General features: G+C 44.3%; 1 protein-coding gene across 4 annotated transcripts in view; it reads left to right on the top strand.

Moving 5' to 3' along the window:
- Positions 1-19,637, top strand: part of SPECC1 (sperm antigen with calponin homology and coiled-coil domains 1) — a 689,067-nt gene that overhangs the window by 405,336 nt on the left and 264,094 nt on the right. For all 4 annotated transcript variants that reach the window (XM_082247576.1, XM_082247577.1, XM_082247575.1 and 1 more), the window contains one exon: positions 2,488-2,663. In XM_082247576.1, the coding sequence (XP_082103702.1) occupies positions 2,488-2,663 (176 nt within the window). The remainder of the gene's footprint in view (positions 1-2,487; positions 2,664-19,637) is intronic.

Raw genomic sequence — 19,637 nt, 5'->3', positions numbered from 1 at the left:
TCGGATCTGGTTGACCAGATAGGCCAAGTAGCCTCTAGTCGGGTGACTTCGGTCCCTGAGGTTCAACCAGAAAAGATCACCTTTCCTGATAACTATCAGGTATCTGATAAATGTGTGGGAACAGAAAACGACCAGACTTTCTCGGATGGTCGGGGCCAGATACCTCTAGGGACGCCTGGTTCAGATTCTATCAGCGCCAGTGGTCCTAGAAATTCTAGGCTGGCCTCCTCAAGCCGGCCTGGCCGACTTGGACATGTTAGTCGTAGACGTTCCGTGGGAACTTCGTCTCAGGGAGTGTCTGTGGTCTCAAGGACCAATTTACCATCATGCTTTACAGTCGCTGGGTTTAATGGCCTGGCCATTGAGACCCAAGTACTGAAGGACAGAGGTTTGTCTACTTCAGTCATTCCTACCCTTATTAAAGCAAGGAAAGCGACTTCCAGCAAAGTCTATTATCACACATGGAAGACTTATATTGCGTGGTGCGAATCTTTAGGATTTCCTCCACGTACCTATTCGGTGACTCGAATATTGGCCTTTTTACAACAAGGGGTTGAGCAGAAGCTAGCCTTGAGCACCATCAAGGGTCAAGTTTCAGCATTAGCAATCTTCTTTCAGAAGCCTTTAGCTACCAAATCCTTGGTGCGGAATTTCATCCAGGGGGTGCGGCACCTGGCTCCTCCAGTCCGCGCGCCCTTACCGCCTGGGATCTTAATTTGGTTTTGTCGGTTCTACAGAAACCTCCCTTTGAAAACATCAGGGAGATTCCCTTGCTTACTTTATCCCAGAAGGTGGCCTTCTTGGTGGCTATTACTTCTGCTCGCAGGGTGTCAGAACTGGCTGCATTATCATGCCAGTCCCCATACCTAGTGATTCATAGGGATAAGGTAGTACTTCATCCTAAGCCATCTTTTCTTCTTAAGGTAGTTTCAGATTTTCATCTGAATGAAGATATTGTACTACCTTCCTTGTGTCCTCAGCCCAAGCATCATCGGGAACATGCGTTGCATTCCTTAGATGTGGTTCGGGCAATCAGGGTATACCTGAAAGCTACGGAATCTTTCCGTCAGACGGATTCACTTTTTGTGATCACGGATGGCCCCAGAAAGGGTTTGCCTGCATCTGCCGCGACCATTGCCAAATGGATTAGACAAACGGTGGTACAGGCTTATTCTATTAAGGGTAAGAGTCCCCTGTTCCCTGTTAGGGCGCACTCCACTCGAGCGCTCAGTACTTCCTGGGCCTTTCGCCATCAGGCGTCAGTGGTCCAGGTATGTAAGGCGGCCACCTGGTCGTCGGTACATACCTTTACAAAATTCTATAAAATTGATGTGACGGCATCGGCGGATGCCTCATTTGGCCGCAAGGTTTTGCAGGCCGCAATTTGAGGAGACCGGTGGTCTACCTCGAGGGTTTTTTTTCTGTTTGAAAAAAAAAAAAAAAAAAAAAATTTTTTTCTCTTTTTTTGTTGAGTCTCATCATTAAGGATGAGCATTGTAAACTTCTAGTTGGCACCGGTTGGGCCTTCTAGATTGGGATTTGATTTCATTTTCCCACCCCTCAGTTGTGATACTGCTCTGGGACGTCCCGAAGGTGGTGTATCACCGAGGACTACGTCTGTCAATGAGCGCTAGAGAAAAATGGATTTTTGTAAAATCTTACCGTAAAATCCTTTTCTCTTAGCTCATTGACAGACGTAGTCCCCGCCCCTCTGTTTTTTGAGTTGGGTTAAAATCTCTAAAGACTGCTTTTTCACATAACTGATTTGCTGAGGCAGAGAGAGAGAGGATATACCCTCTGGGACTGCCCCTAGGGTGTGGCCAGAGCTTTTTAATTTCCTGTCTAGTCCTGCTCCTGTGGAGGCAACATAACCCGAAGGTGGTGTATCACCGAGGACTACGTCTGTCAATGAGCTAAGAGAAAAGGATTTTACGGTAAGATTTTACAAAAATCCATTTATTTTTACCTGCGTCATATTTCTCAAATCTTTCAACATAAACCGTTATTTTGCGCATTCCATCAGTCAGTTTTCTGTGTTCCAAATTGATAGCTCACCATCAATAGTTTATTGGAAATGTAGTTATTCTGTTTAGGTGACTCTTGAGCATGCATGTTGGCAAGCCATACGGTGGTGTACCCAATGCCTGTACCTTGGACTAAGAATTCTTGCATTTCTTTGGTGGAGTCTATCCCTATAGTTCTGTCACTTCAAGTGGTGTGGTCTGACACTTTCTTTATCTGGGTACCATCATCCTCACAATATTGATGAGATTGATTAAAATAGATAGGATATAATGCTCAAACTTTTGCTGCAATAGAATAAGAGGTGGACACTACTGCTGTGACTTGAGATGATTTGGAGAGCTGGGCTTGCTGCTGCAGTTAGTCCAGAGGAAAGGGCCTTACAAATGATAAATGGAGGGAATTACTTTAAGATGTGAATGTGTCCGTGATATATGGGCCACTCCTAACTCTTTGTTCACACAGGAGGATGCTGAAGAATGGAAGCGATTTCAAGCAGATTTACAGACAGCAGTGGTGGTTGCCAATGACATTAAATGTGAAACTCAGCAGGAATTGCGTGCTGTAAAACGGAGGCTGCAAGAGGAGGAAGAGAGGAATGACCGGCTTCATGGAGAACTAGAAGACATGAAGGGCAGCAGGTCAGACTGATATGTTTACTCTTCTCTTTGTGTTCTGACATTTGTGTCATCACAACAGCATTTATTATTCAGGCTACAGTAACTGTTTCAGTATGTTGCTTAGTCATTGTTAAATCAAAAAAGATAATAAACTCTGCTAAACATCAATGGAGTAAAAAGAAATTCACTAGAGGCAAACTCACTAGATGCATTAGCTCTGAGAAGGGAGAGGAGAGGCATTAGATCAGCTCTGAAGAGGGAGAATAGAGGCATTAGAGAAACTCTGAGATGGGTGAGGAGAGGCCGAGGAGAAGCCTTAGAGCAACTCTGAGATGGGCGAGGAGAGGCCTTAGAGCAGTGATGGCGAACCTTGTCACCCCAGATGTTTTGGAACTACATTTCCCATGTTGCTCAACTACACTGCAGAGTACATGAGCATCATGGGAATTGTAGTTCCAAAACATCTGGGGTGCCAAGGTTTGCCATCACTGACTTAGAGGAACTCTGAGATGGAGAAAGAGAGGCATTAGATCAGCTGTAAGATGGGGAAGAAGAGGCAATAGGTCAGCTCTTAGATCAGCGAGGAGAGGCATTAGATCAGCTCTGAAATAGGGAGGAGCGGCATTAGATCAGCTCTGAAATAGGGAGGAGAGGCATTAGATCAGCACTGAGATGGGTGAGGAGAGGCTTTAAAGCAGTTCTGAAATGGGGGAGGAGAGGCATTAGATCAGCTCTGAGATGGGCAAGAGAGGCATTAGATCAGCTCTGAGATGGGGAAGAGAGGCATTAGATCAACTCTGAGATAGGGAAGAGAGGCATTAGATCAGCTCTGAGATGGGGCAAGAGAGGCATTAGATCAGCTCTGAGATGGTGAAGTAGAGGCATTGGATCAGCTCTGAGATAGGGAAGGAGAGGCATTAGATCAGCTCTGAGATAAGGAAGGAGAGGCATTAGATCAGCTCTGAGATAGGTAAGGAGAGGCATTAGGTTAGCTCTGAGATGGGGAAGGAGGGGCATTATATTAGCTCTGAGATGGGGAAGGAGAGGCATTGGATCAGCTCTAAGATGGGGAGGAGAGGCCTTAAAGCAGCTCTGAGATGGGTGAGGAAAGGCTTTAAAGCAGTTCTGAAATAGGGGAGGAGTGTAATTAGATCAGCTCTGACATGGGTAAGAGAGGCATTAGATCAGCTCTGAGATGGGGAAGGAGAGGCATTAGATCAGCTCTGAGATAGGTAAGGAGAGGCATTAGGTTAGCTCTGAGATGGGGAAGGAGGGGCATTATATTAGCTCTGAGATGGGGAAGGAGAGGCATTGGATCAGCTCTAAGATGGGGAGGAGAGGCCTTAAAGCAGCTCTGAGATGGGTGAGGAAAGGCTTTAAAGCAGTTCTGAAATAGGGGAGGAGTGTAATTAGATCAGCTCTGACATGGGTAAGAGAGGCATTAGATCAGCTCTGAGATAAGGAAGGAGAGGCATTAGATCAGCTCTGAGATAGGTAAGGAGAGGCATTAGGTTAGCTCTGAGATGGGGAAGGAGGGGCATTAGATTAACTCTGAGATGGGGAAGGAGAGGCATTAGATCAGCTTTAAGATTGGTAGGAGAGGCCTTAGAGCAGCTCTGAGATGGGCGAGGGGAGGCATTAAAGCAGTTCTGGAATGGGGAATGAGGGTCATTAGATTAGCTCTGAGATGAGGGAAGGAGGCATTAGAGAAGTTTTAGGATGGGGAGGAGAGCCTTTAGATCTGTTCTAAGATGGGGAAGGAGGAACCTAAAACACCTCTGGACACAGGGAAAAGGGTAGCTTTAGATCAGCTCGAAGGGAGGGGTTTTAACAAACTCTGAGGGAACAAAAAAAGGGGCCTTGGGACCACCATACATGTTACGATTGTCTGTACAATCAAATTTAGATTTATCAAAACTATCTGCAGGCTCTTGTATTAGATGTCAATAGATCTAAAGGAGATTGTACAATCCGACTGTAACCTGTGTGGCGAGCTTTAGAACTGCACAGAAATGGAAAAATATTTTTTCTCTTTCGTTCATTGAGAGGTTCAGATCATCATAATTGTTGGGTTATTCTGCCCCCTACAAGAGTAGAACCCGAGGCAGAAAAAAGTCTGGCTACACCCATGGGCAATCCCAGGGGGTATACTCCTTCTCTCTGCTATAGGCTACAGGTTTTTTTTTTCTGCCTAGTCAGGAGTAACGACCTAGTTCCTTGCTGGGATCTTTGGTCCTGGCAATTTTTTCTTTTTGGATAGAAATCTTTTTTCTCCTGAATTTTTCCGGTGAGATCAATCAACTACCAGACTGGGCGACGGGCTGGATATACCTCGACATGTCGGCCGCGACATAGCCCCACTGGACGGGGGCTGGCCTGCAAATTAAACGCCTGGTGAGGTCGCATACGACTGGGTCTCGGCCCGAGTTGCAGCTTTCCTCTTGGCTGACGGCCCCCCATTTCGATCGAAAGGGGTTCTATCTGGAGCGGTGCTCGTCTGGTTCCTGGTATAGTAATTAGCTGTCCCCCTCTCCCTCTGGATGGTTTTGGGGTGGACATGGGCCCCTTCTTGGAATGGTCAGACCCCCGGGTTCCCCTCCTTCCCATCAGGCACCCCTCCTTTGTCTTCTGTCCCCTATCCTACCTCATCTCCCCCTCCACATATGCTGGGGCTGTTTGGGTAGTTTTATCCACCTCCTGGGATGGGGGCAGGGTGCTATGCTGGCGACGGGGGGCCGGGAGGGTGCGCCCCCAGCGACCGGATGATTGACTGCGCGGGGGGGGGGGGGTGGGTGGGTTTGTACCTGGTGGAGCCCCCTTCCGGCCTGGGTTTGTTCTTGAGGCCTGGGTTCCCTCCTGGGTCCCTGTAAGCCTCGTGGTGCCGTGCGGGGCCACCATTTTGTTGTAGCCTGTGTGTTTCTATACACGGCAGCCATGTTTGTGTCGGCGGCTATTTTGTGATGGTTTGCCATTGAAAATAGCAGCAGCCATAACAGTGGAGCCCTGTGGGCAGTGATTTTGGCTGGGTTGTAAGTCTGGTGGGGCTCTCTCCCTCTCTGCTGAGGATCGCTTAGTGCTTTGTGTCTGGCGACCGGGTGGTGCTGTCAGCGCGGTGGGGGTTGTTCCGTGCAGTGTTTTTACACTTTGTGGGGTCCCCCTGGTGACTCATGGAGTCTTTGGAGCACATCCCCCCCACCTGATCCCCTCTCTGAGGCTGTGCAGCCCTACGGGTCCCAACCAACCACCACTGACAGCGGTCCTGGAGTCCTTTGTGTCCCGGGTGGAGGTGGTCTTCTAGCGACGGGCTAGCAAAAAGTACCCTCTACCTTCCTCTACCTAATCTGTCTCATCAGATCCTAAATCTGACTCGGCCGCTGCGGACGGGGGTCACACTGCTTGGTCTGCAACAATGTGCCCGGAATCCTCTCATAATGAGAATGATTCCTCAATGTCTGCAACCGCTCATGAAAAGGCGCTGGTGGAAGCACTGATTTTATCTGTGCATGAGACCTTGAAGATGGATGATGCAGCTGCGTTGGAGGCGCAGGTTCCCTTTGGCGCTCATAAGCCATGCAGAGGAACAAAGGTGTTTCCTTTCCCTGTCTATTATGACAGAATTGTTGCTAAAGAGTGGGGATGACCAAAGCATCCCTGTAGGATCTCTAAGCGCTTGACTAGGCGTTACCCCTATGAGGAGTCCCTTCTTAAAAAGTGGACTGTTCCACCGGTGGTGGACCCTCCGGTTTCCAGGTTGAACAAGGCAACCATGATTCCAGTTGAAGAGTCCCCGGCCTTTAAGAATCCAGCTGACAGGAAGGCAGAGGCTGTGGCCCAAAATATGTACACTCTGGCTGGTTCAGCACTGAGGTCGGCATTCACCATTGCCCTGGTGTTGCAAACTATGACTGAGTGGGCTAAGCTTTTACGCCGTGACCTGGAAAGAGAACAGCTTTCCTCTGCCTTTATAGGGGCATGTCTTTACTGGTTTCTGGACCCATGGACTTTCCTTGTACAAGACAAGTGGGTCACAAAGTCATTCGGTCTGCCTAAATGATCGAGTTTCGTTCTTGTCCCCCAGCTAGGTTCTTTCCTTCCAACTTGCGCCTGTCCCCGGGTCACTTACAGGGTCTGTTTGGGGCGGTAAAGACCTGTTGCATCAAAGGGTGATTGTCCCGGTTCCGACTTCAGAATGTTTTTAGGTTTTTACTCAAACCTGTTTACAGTCCCCAGGAAGAAAGGCAAAGGCTGTCCAATCCTGGACTTCAAGGTGCTGAACTGCTTTGTGCAGGTTCAGAATGGAGTCCATTTGCACGGTGGTGGCATCCCTGCATCAGGGGGATTTCCTCATCTCTATAGACATCAAGGATGCTTACCTTTACATTCCAAAATGTGCCAGTCACCAGCGCTTCCTCTACTTTGCCGTGGGAGAGGAGCATTATTAGTTTGTGGCATTACCCTTTGGTCTCGCCTCTGCTCCTCGGGTCTTTAAAAAAGTGTTAGCCCCGGTGCTAGCTTTGCTACGCCAATGGGGGATCACTGTTCTTGGCTACTTGGATGAGCTCCTTCTGTGAGTGGAGTCTCCTTCTGCTCTGGTGGAAAACCTGGAGATCACAATACAAACTCTGCCGGAGTTCGGTTGGATTCTGAGTTTTCAGAATTCTGCTGGTGTCTACCTTTTGAGGCGGTTCTGTTTGCACAGTTCCATACAAGGTCCCCACATGGGGACATTCTGAACAAATGGGACAAGACTCTGCAGTTTCTGGACAATCAGATCCGGCGTCGGGGAACGAAGGAGTCCCTGATTTGGTGGCTTCGTTCTCCGGCACTTTGGCTGGCTGGGCAAATCCTTCCTCCCCTTGTTTTAGACAGTGGTAACCACGGATGCCAGCCTCTCCGGCAAGCATTCTGCTTAGGGGATCTGGAGGCTGTAAGAGTCCAGACTATCTATTAATGTCTTTGAAACCCCAAGCGATCAGACTGTGTCTGGACCATTGGACGGATCATCTTCAGGGTTGTCCAGTGCGCATTCAATCGGACAATGCCACGGCCGTGGCTTCTGTCAATCACCAAAGGGGCACAAGTAGTGTCCTGGCAGCTCTGGAGGTCGCCGGCATCCTAAGATGGGCAGAACGATTCGTTACAGCCCTCTCCGCCATACACATTCCTGGGGTGGAAAACTAGCAGGCGGACTACCTCAATCAGCAGGCGTTGGACCAAGGGGATTGGTCCTTCATCCGGAGGTGTTTCATCAGTTCTGTCTCCAGTGGGGCACCTGCGAGGTGGATCTGTTGGCCTCTCGGCTTTGTGGCTCGGTCAAGGGATCCTCTGGCGGATGCCACAGACGTGCTGGTGGTCCCGTGGGGTCAGTATCGTCTGATTTATGCTTTCCTTCCTCTCATGTTTCTGCCAAGACTTCTATGCAGGATTGAGGCAGAAGGGATTCCGGTCATCTTAGTGGCCCTGGACTGGCCTCGCGGGGCTTGGTACACCAATCTTGTGCGGCTGGTCGCTGACTTTTCTTGGAAGCTTCCTCTCAGGGAGGATCTGCTGTCCCAAGGACCGATCTTCCATCCCGCTTTACAGTCGCTGGCTTTGACGGCTTGGCTGTTGAACGGCAGGTGCTGAAGGATAGAGGTTTATCTGAGTCAGTGATTCCAACGCTGTTAAAATCTAGGAGGATCTACCATTGTACGTGGAAGACCTACATTACGTGGTTTGAGTCGCTTTGGGTTTATCCGCTCTCCTTCTCAGTGTCTCGCATCTTGACCTTTCTTCAATAGGGGGGTGAAACAGAAATTGGCCTTGAGTACCATCAAGGGCCAGGTGTCTGCTCCGGCGGTCTTCTTCCAACAACCTTTGGCCACTCACTCCCTGGTGCGTACCTTTCTTCAAGGTGTCTGACATTTAGTTCCTCCAATGCAGGTTCCGTTGCCGCCTTGGGTCCTCCATTTTGTGCTTTGGGTCCTCCGGAAGCCTCCCTTTGAGAATCTTCAGGAGATTTCCCTGCTTACTCTGTACTATAAGGCTGGCCTTTCATTTGAATGAAGACATTGTGTTCCCTTTCCTGTGTCCCAAACATCCAAAGGAATTTGCCTTGCATGCCTTGGATGTGGTCTGGGCAGTTTGGGTGTACCTGGCAGCTACGGGGTTTTTCAGGAAGTCAGACTTTCTCTTTGTGATCACGGATCGGCCTCGTAAAGGGATGTCCGCTTCCTCTGTGACCATTTCCAGATGGATCAGACAGACAGTGATTCAGACCTATTCCATCAAGGGTCAGGTTTCTCCATTCCCTAAAAGGGCGCACTCTACTGGGGAACTTAGTTTCCCTTCTGGGCTTTCCGTCATCAGGCGTCAGTGATACAGGTTTGCAAGGTGGCCACCTGGTCGTCGGTGAACACTTTCACAAACTTGTATAAAGTGGATGTGTTGGCATTAGCGGATGCTTCTTTTGGCCACAAGGGTTTTGCAGGCTGCTGTTGAGAGGACCTGATCCTCTTCGAGGGAGTATTGTTTTGGTTGAGCTCCTGTTGTCTGGTTGGCTACTGTTTAGCCTTGGGAATTTTTTTGCTTTTGGGATTTTTTTTTTCCCCAACACTACGTTAGGACGTCAAAAACGGTTAAGAAGACCTGAAGCTGTGTCCGTCAATGAACGAAAGAGAAAATGTGATTTTTGACTTACCGTAAAATCCATTTCTCTGATGTTCATTGACGGACACAGCACCCACCCCTCTGTGGAGTTGTAATTCTTGTGTCACTGCTTGAGTGCCTATAGCAGAGAGAGGGAGTATAGCCCCTGGGACTGCCCATGGGCGTAGACAGACTTTTTTTCCACCTAGTGTACTACTCCTGTAGGGGGCAGTATAACCCAATGCATATGAAGATCTGAAGCTGTGTCCATCAATGAACATCAGAGAAATGGATTTTACAGCAAGTCAAAAATCACATTTTTTTTTTTAACTATTTGTGGTAACCACAGGAGGGGCTTTAGCTCAGCCCGCAGGAGAGAGAAGGAAGAGCTTTAGAGGAGATTTGAGGCAGATGAAAGAGCGGCCTTCTAACAGTTCTGAGGCAGCCAGAGAATGGGCTTTAGAATATCTTTGAGACAGCCAGATAAAGGGAGCAGTGCTAAGCAAGCCGAAGGACTTAAAGCTGCTGCATTATTCCATGGCATATCTTCTGCCTCAGAAACTGCCCCTTTTTCTCACATGATATTGTTAAAATGTACACATCATAAATACTAAGAATGCCTTCCCAAATTGACAGGGGCATAGTCCCAAAAGAAAACCTGACATGATGGAAACACGTAAGGCTATACACAATTGCTTATTGTGGTTCTCTAAACATTTTTATTGTGGTTAAAGAAAAGAAAGTTGTTGTTTTTTTCTTTGTTTTGTGTGAATGTAAAATATTGCATGCATATTACATATTTGCCACTAACAGTAGGCAGACGGTGCTCATGAGGCTGCTCTCCAGCAAACTGATTTATTGCCATGATTTGAAGAGTCTGAATGGGCTATATTGTTAATAGATATTATTAGCAGGACATCAGATTACAGAAACAGACCATAGAATGAGTATGACAATAACCACCTCCTAACAGGCCTGTATGGGTTTTCTTTAGATAGACACAGTGGTTAAAGCCGGCCATAAATGGATCGAAATATAGCCGGTCCAGCAGGGACCTGGCCGAGATTCAGTCTTGTCTATATTCCAATTGCATACATTTCTGGAAAAGAGGCTCCACTGTAGCGGGTGCTGTAGCGATTACCAGCTGGACACTGGATACATCACAGATAAATACACATGTTCACCAGCACACCATGGATCTTGAATTGCAGTCCAAAACTTTTATTGCAGAGAGATCACATCATTACACTTCTTTTCCCTGATTTTAATTGGTGATAGTTCATTTATATTCAGTTTTGCACTGTATGCACTTTATCACATGCCTGACAAAGGGGTCCTGTATGGCTCTGAAACATTGCACTTATTCTGTTATGATGTGATCTCTCTGCAATAAAAGTTTTGGACTGCAATTCAAGATCCATGGTGTGCTAGCAAACATGTACATTTATCTGGCCAAGATTCAATCCATGCTGATTGTTCCCATCTATTGATTTGGGTACAACCAGCCTGTCAGATATTTTTAACATACGATTCCTGCCAGTGGCTATAGCCACTGACTGTGTTGATGGAGGAATCAAGTGATTTTCTTTCCTTCTACCATGAAAATCGAATCATCTATGGGTTGCCTAAGTGAGCAGCCAGTGCTGAGCTTTCTTATACAGTGTCTTGAAATGTTCGACATTTTGTCATGTTACAACCAAAAACGTAAATGTGTTTTATTAGGATTTTATGTGATAGACCAACACAAAGTGGCATATTATTGTAAAGTGGAAGGAAAATGATAAATGGTTTTCAAAATATTTTACAAGTAAATATCTGAAAAGCGTGACGTGCATTTGTATTCAGCCCCCTTTACTCTGATACCCCTAACTAAAATCTAGTGGAACCAATTGCCCTAAGAAGTCACCTAATTAGTAAATAAAGTCCATCTGTGTGTAATTTAATCACAGTGTAAATACAGTTGTTCTGTGAAGCCCTCAGAGGTTTGTTAGAGAACCATAGTGGACAAACCGCGTCATGAAGGCCAAAGAACACACCAGTCAGGTCAGGGAAAAAGTTGTGGAGAGGTTTGAAGTGGGGTTAGGTTACAAAAATTATCCTAAGCTTTGAATATCTCACAGAGCACTGTTCAGTCCATAATCTGAAAATGGAAAGAGTATTGCACAACTGCATACCTACCAAGACATGGCCATCCACCTAAACTGACAGGCTGGGCAAAGAGAGCAGTAGCCAGAGAAGCAGCCAAGAGGCCCATGGTATACTCTGGAGGAGCTGCAGAGATCTACTGCTCAGGTGGGAGAATCTGACCACAGGACAACTATTATGGGTGCACTCCACAAATCTGGCATTTATGGAAGAGAGCCAAGAAGAAAGTCATTTGTGAAAAGAAAGCCATAAGAAGTCCCGTTTGCAGTTTGCGAGAAGCCATATGGGGGACATAGCAAATGTGGAAGAAGGTGCTCTGGTCAGATGATACCAAAATTCAACTTTTTGGCCTAAAAGCAAAACACTATGTGTGGCAGAAAACAAACACTGCACATCACCCTGAACACATCATCCCACTGCGAAACATGGTGGTGGCAGCATCATAATTTGGGGATGCTTTTCTTAAGCAGGAACAGTGAAGCTGGTCAGACTTGATGGAAAGATGGATGGAGGAAAATTCAGGGCAATCTTAGAAGAAAACCTGTTAGTCTGCAAAAGACTTAAGACTGGGGCGGAGGTTCACCTTCCAGCAGGACAACATCCCTAAACCTACAGCCAGAGCTACAATGGAATGGTTTAGATCAAAGCATATTCATGTGTTAGAATGGCCCAGTCAAAGTTAAGACCTAAATCCGCTTGAGAATCTGACAAAGACTTGAAAATTGTTGTTCACAGACATTCTCCAGCCAATCTGACAGAGTTTGAGCTATATTGCAAAGAATTAGCCAAAATTTAAATCACTAGATGTACAAAGCACAAATCCCCAAAAAGATTTGCAGCTGTAATTGCAGTGAAAGGTGGTTCTACAAAGTATTGACTCAGGGGCTCTGAATACAAATGCACGCCACACTTTTCACATATTTATTTGTAAAAAAAAAAAAATGGAAAACCATTTACCGTATCATTTTTCTTTCACTTCACAATCATGTGCCACTTTTGCGTTGGTCTATCACATAAAATCCCAATAAAATACATTTATGTTTTTGGTTGTAACATGACAAAATGTGGAAAATTTCAAGGGGTATAAATACTTTTTCAAAGCACTGTAAAAAAGCCTGCTGTAGTTAGCGAAAGAAAAGTAGGGCTCGTGTAAATTTTTTGCAAAACAAAACTTGTCAAGGAAGAAAAGATACTAAATAAAAGTTTAATTTGTTAGAAAAATGTTAAAACTAAATTGACCATAAACCTTTCTCGCTTCCTACCATGAAATACGTTATTCTCTTTGCAAATTTGACTAAGGGAGTTCACACTGAGAGATAAAAGTACGGTAATCGTTTATTTTGACTATACTTTAAGATAACAATTATGTAAGCTCTTGAAGATATTCATACAATCGATATCTCATGTTTGCATACGTTAGGCTATACTGATATGAAAAAACAATGCACAGTGATTTTAAGTGAGGCAGCTTGTGATGGAAATAGGCACTGATTTCTGTATAGAACATGCACAGTTCCTGGCTGAAGTTATGCATACTTACAAGTAACAGTAACTGCAAGTAATTACAACATATCTGGGCTGTGTATGTGCTTCTGCTTCTCCATATGTGTTTTGTTTGTGCTTTTGTGCTTTACCGGTGAAGTGTAACTTTAACACTTTCCCAAGTATAGTTTCTGTATGATAACTCTGTTTTGCCTTTGTTTTTCAGTAATTTGTGTTGTTTTAATGGAATACTGTGATTGTCAAATGTCTTTTGTCCACAACAGTGCCCTGAGCTATTCCTTATTTGTAATAAATGTAGGCTAACCTAAAGAAAAACTTTTTCTAGAAGCCGTTAATACAATTTGCTAAATGTGCAATTAAAGCTGAACTCCGGGATAATTACTTTGTAAATTACATATATACAGTTTAAATACAAGAGGTGTGTGTATTGTTACTTGAATCTTGATGCACTTTGTGCATTTATTCAAAATCTGTGCAGTAACTCGGTGTGAAACTTTACCTCTGTGCAGTTTTTCCTGTAATAAAGACCGGTCACTACTGCGCTCTCTCGTTGTGTAGGGTGACTAGTCTTGTCTCCGCCCCTCCTGTAGTTCTCCACAGGCAGCCTGTACTGGGTGGATCTGCTAAGTCTCTCCTACAGTTCTGCTTATGTAAAGCAAAGTGATGATGTCACTGCTACATTTGATCAGCGCTATCTGGGTTTGTAAAGGCATTTTATGAACACCGAGTGAAATTATATCATTTGTGGCTATTAGGGAAGATATTTAAATAAGTGTTTGTGCCTGGAGGTCAGCTTTAAGCTGAAAAAAAGCATAATAATCAAACTTGATGAGGGTCTGTATTCTGTACACACCTCTGAAAGTGGCTAATGCACCATTTACTGTAGATTAACCGTTATCAGTCCTACAATGTCACTTTGTTCTGCAATGGATATTTTTGGTGCCTATTTAATAGGAAAGGGCAATAATGTGAAAAAGGCAGTAGAAAAAAACTGTAAGATTTTAGTTAGATTGTCAAAAGAAGATTTCTTGGGTCATGGCAAAGTAAAATGTATAACATCGGGTTCTTGCGCTAAATCCAAAAGGGGTCCTCTAATATCTCATGCAACAATGCTTGAGGCTCCTGCTTAGCAGAATATGTTTGTTTTTTGTCAGGTTCATAAAAGCCTATTGTTGACTCAAGCAGAAGATAATATAGGGGGATAGGCTGTTTCATCCTGTATAGCAAGGGTGTCCACATTGTAAGAAGAGTAATTGTATTGAGCCACACATAAAATACACGAACAATCAAGATAGCAGAAAATGTTGGGCAGATTAACCAGTTAAAGGAGAAGTTCAGCCTAAAACTAAAATCACTACATCTATAGACATCCACAATCTAACACTAACCTATCTAACCCTGTAAAGAAGAAATCAGTATACATATCTTTTCTAAAGCCGATCCGACCCGATCCCACACTGAGCTGTCAGCCGCAGATTCTCTGTGGAGGCGGGTGCAGAGGAGGCAGCTGACAACAGAAGCCCCATAGTAACTGTGCGGGTGATGCCACTTCCCAGGCATTTCACAGCCATTGTCAAGTGTGTCCTCTGCAGAGATTCCACCACTGGAGACCAGAGCAGAGCGGCTTCAAAGAGCGGGTTAGATAGGTTGATGTTCGATCGTGGATGTCTATAGATGAGCGATATTAGTGTTTGGCTGGACTTCTCCTTTAATGATCACTGATATAGATAATGTATCTATTTGAGTCCAAAAGGATTGGAGATAAAGAAACTCAAAAGTAGCCCCAAGGGGACACACAGGTATACAAGGAAGGTTTTATTGATATCATAACAGATAAATGGAAACACAACAATACGACCTTCACCTTCTCATTTAAAATAGACAACTAAACAAAATTACTAAACTAATTAGGGGATTGGAGGACCTGAACTATGAAAAGGGTTTACAATCGCTTGATTTATTCTCCCTGGAGAAGAGATGCCTGAGAGGAGACATGATAGCAATTTACAAATACCTCAACGGTGATCTCAGCATAGAAAAAAAACTATTCTGTCGCAAGGATTGCATGAGGACGCGAGGTCATACAATGGGATAAGAAGAGAAGCGTTTTAACCTCAAGCAATGCAGGGGGTTCTTTACTGTTAGGGCTACAAGATTGTGGAATTCTCTACCACAAGAGGTAGTTACTGCGGGAAGTATGGCTACTTTCAAAAGACTCTTGGACATACATCTCAAGGATCAGAACATTAAGGGGTATGAGAAATGATTATGGCCACACACACCTACACAGGTTGAACTGGATGGACTTTAGTCTTTATTCAACCTCATCTACTATGTAACTATGTAACGTTGTCAGTTAAAAACCAGGATGGGGCAGCTGCGCATGTGTTTCCCTCCACATTCACACAGCCAACCAGCATAAATAAACCCAAATTGGCAGTCCCTCACAGTTATAGAAATACCTTAAGCAATAGCATGTGCTAGTGATGGTGAGTCCATTAAGGGCACCATGTGTGCAGGTAACGGATGCAGGTAGCTATGACGGTCCACCCTAATGCTGCCAGTAATGGAGCATGGAAATCTGCACTGGCTGGCTAGCAGGCAAAGAACTGCTGATTCCAGGTGTAATGTGTAAAGCCTATATATGGCATATGGTATATAATGTTGGGGAGATATACTGCATAAAAGTTCCAGCAGATAATAAAGGGATGAAAGTCATGTGTAATGTATATAGCCTATATATGGCATATGGTATATGATGTTGGAGAGATATACTGAATAAAAGTTCCAGCAGATAATAAAGGGATGAAAGTCTCACTGCTCGTCGAATATCTCAAACCCTTGTTACTTCTGCTGCGGCTTCTTAGTGTGTAAAGAAACAGCTCCCTCAGGTTGAAAGTCCCTCTACCTCGGTTCAGTCACCACCATAGCCAGCTGAGTGGGTGTGTATCCATCAAGTCCCATCCAATAGGTCAACGTAAATGATGACGTAACGCTTTCGTGTTTCGTTGGCCAATCACCAACTTCTTGTGTCTTTACGCACTAAGGAGCCGCAGCAGAAGAAACAACGGGTTGAGATATTTGATGAGCGGTGAGACTTTCATCCCTTTATTATCTGCTGGAACATTTATGCAGTATATCTCCCCCACATCATATACCGTATGCCATATATACACACATTACGCCTGGAATCAGCAGTTCTTTGCCTGCTAGTGCGGATTTCCAAGCTCCATTACTGCCAGCATTAGGGTGGAACGTCATAGCTACCTGCATCCGTTACCTGCACCCACGGTGCCCTTACTGGACTCACCATCACCAGCCCATGCTATTTCTTAAGGTATTTCTTTACCTGTAAAGGACTGCCTAATTAGGTTTATTTATGCTGGTTGACTGTGTTTTTTTTTTTTATAACCGTAAAAGAGGGCAACATAAAACTGGTGCAGTATTTGACACTGTTTTTAAAAAAAACAAATTCATCAATATCTGGTTGGATGGATATAGTAGCAATTCTCAAGATGCTCATGAGATACATTTTCATTCTAATTTTTGCTTGACTCGTACTCAAAAAAGTTGCTCACAGATATAGGTGCTCCCGAAAACTTTTGACATGAATAAGGCGAGATTGTGGGATATTTTTCTTTAGGAAGAAAAAACTTGTAAAAGTCCAGGAAAGAGACGCTAAAGATTTTTTTCTTCGGCCGCATGTGTTCGCATTTTTACAAAAAATTTTGAAAAAAAAAATCATTGTTTTTAAGTCAGCTTACAATTTTGTGTTGGGCAGCATTCGTAGCCATCTCGGGCTGCATGCAGCCCATGGGCAGTAGGTCAGACACTCCTGCAGTATAGGCTTAGGGTGTATTGTGAACACAACGCTGATATGAAAGGATGGCTGTGTGACTCCAGAGGCAGCTACAAGCTGTGTGTGCCCTATAGTTGCGTCTCTGCTTTTTTTATATTGCTCTCAGCAGAAATTGGGTGACTATAACAGGCAATTACAGACTGAAGATCTGTTGATATAGAAGGGATTAGTTGAAGTAGCCTTTACCTGCTATCAACAAGATTATTGATTGCACATTTGCAGCTCTACCCTTCACATTAATAAATCATTTTGTTTATCCTTTATGTACTGTTGGCAACATGTAAGCTATCCCATGCCTTTGACTCTCTAAAAGCTTGATCTTAATGCAAACATTAGCCTTAAGGTGCTAAACTGACTTTGAAATGATTAATTAGTACAAAAAAAAGTTTACCCTGCTTGCCCCAACTGAAATGTCAGTTAACATTTCATATGCATGCCAAAATACCGGTCCATGAAGCATACCTCTTTCTCGTATTACCCTTTCTTGTTACCACAACATTTGTGGAGGTCTTTTAGATGCACTATAAAAAGACTGTGTCTGATCTTTTCTGCTAACATAAATGTGCACTGCTCCACCACTGAAATCTCCTTCTGCAGTGAGAACAGAAACACCTCCAGGAGTGTCGATCTCCTGGGCCTTCCTCAGCTCTCACTGGTTTCTCCTTCTGACCTCTACATCACTACTGTTCTGTTATGGGTAGAGTTTGGAGGGAGGAACCAGTGATAACTGTGGGGCCCCAGGAGATCGATCACTCCTGATGATTGGAGCAACCTTTGGCAGTGGTGGCAACAGGAAAGGTGAGTATGTCCTGTTTATTTTTACTGGCATGCCTTGGTTTAAAGATTTTATAGAATCAGGGTCACTAGAAAGCAGAAGCCAAAAAGTAAACTCTCTTCTGCAATTGAGTATGGTGTTCAGACTCCGTAGACTCCCTCTGTTTTTAGCACTTCAGATTCTTGAGTGGCCACCAAGCTTTACTGCACTCTTAGGACTGAATAAGGCGCCATAGATTGCTCACTGTAGAACGAAAGAAGAGGGTGCACCAGTGTAGCACTTTGGCTCTAAAGAGGGGCCCCCCTCTCGAAACACTTCAGCCGTACAGATCTGTGTGGCTTCTGCCTGTATGAGGTTGTCGATTGTTGAAGCACCTGTCCTGGTGGACTTATTTCTTGAGTATGTTGATACATAGATTTCTGAGTATAATGCTTGTTTTAATAAATGTTGCATGAAGGAGGCAAGTATAACAGGTTTGTTATTTTTTTATAAAAAAAAAAAAAAAAAAAAAAAGAGACTTTACAATCACTTTAAAGAAAACTGCAGATTTAAAGTATTAAAAATGGCTTTTGAAATTTCATTAAAAGGAAAAGTATGGCCAAATCTATTTTGGCTCCACTTCTCCTATGGATCACAGCAGTGCTAAAGCCCACTGTCGGCTGATGTCACTTAGCCAGGCCAGGCTCTGGAAAGATCCTGACTTTACACAATCCATTTTGATTCTTGGAAGGCAGCTCTCTCTATGAGCCTCTGGGATACTTAGCCAGCCACTCCTGCCCCCTCCACAGCCCAGTGCTCTAGTGAGCACTGGAGGGGCAGAGCAGAGAGCTGATGAGTCACTGGTGCTCTGCAGACTAAATACAGAGAACTGAGCGATTAACGGTCTTTGATCGTTCAGTTCTCAGTGTAGAGCTGGTGGGGGAAAGCTGCATCTGGGATTGGTGCTGCATCCATCTAGGTGAGTATGATTGATTGTTTATTTTTTTTTGTTATTCCTGAACTTCTCTTTTAAATCCTATTTGTGATCTTAGACATTGGGTTACCTATACTATATCCTTGATTATCTCTGTTGTCTGTGATCAGTGCTAATGGGTCACATAGAGCTGAATTTTTACTCTTCACATTTTTTTATTCTGTAGAGTTTGTACACGGCTTTATAAAACCAGGCAGATCTTGGTCTGTCAAAGCCAACAACTTAACTCTTTATGCCGAGGGCATTGGTCTGCCCTTGTTCACAGTGAGACATCAGTGCTAGGAGACAGACAGGCAGACTTCCCAGGGATTGGATTTAGGGGAAGTGTCCTAAGTTCTGTAATTGAAGTTGTATACATAAACATGGCACTGTACATTCCTCTCAGCAGGCACTGGGGCTTCTGCCATATGTGAGTGGGGATATGTCTGGGTTATACAATATGTCTCTCTTTATATATACTCCCTTTTATCCCTGTCTCCTCATCTGTATTATTAACATGGACTCTAAGCCAGCAATATCGGTAAAATATTCCACTTTGTTTTTATTATTGTTTCAGCTTTTAGGAAAGCACATTTCTAATCCTCTAATAGCAAGAGAAAGCATTGATATAAACTTAGTCTTAAATGTAAATAAAATTTCATCTGTTGTGCAAATAGCTATAAAACCGCAAATTATACGGCGTCTTGTTTGGAAGAATTTTTTTTAGTTCTAATATTCAGCAGTTTAGTTATTAAGCAAGAAAAGGATGCAAACATGAATATGCTGTTCAGCACTTTTATTATCTTAAAATAATGCCTTAAAGCCCAGCTGATGCTTAGGTATTATTGAATTCCAGGCAGGCTGTGTATATTTATTTGTATGTTTGTTTTTTTTGTGATGAAGCACAGGGTAAAATAGCTTCCATTGTCAGCATGCTAGAGAGTCGGACTGCTGCTCAACGCAGAACTCAGTCGCTCAATTCTTTATTGGTCTGACACGCCCACCCTCCCAGTACTCCAATCAGCAGCACTCATGCTCCCTGAACAGCACTTTTGATTGGAACACTGAGCAGAGAGCATGTCAAACCAGTCCTACTCAATAGCATGCTTCTAGACACACGGTATTTTTTTTTAT

This window comes from Pelophylax lessonae (assembly GCF_965119305.1).
Source record: "Pelophylax lessonae genome assembly, chromosome: 2".
Lineage (NCBI taxonomy): Eukaryota > Metazoa > Chordata > Amphibia > Anura > Ranidae > Pelophylax > Pelophylax lessonae.
This window is presented reverse-complemented; position numbering and strand designations above follow the sequence as displayed.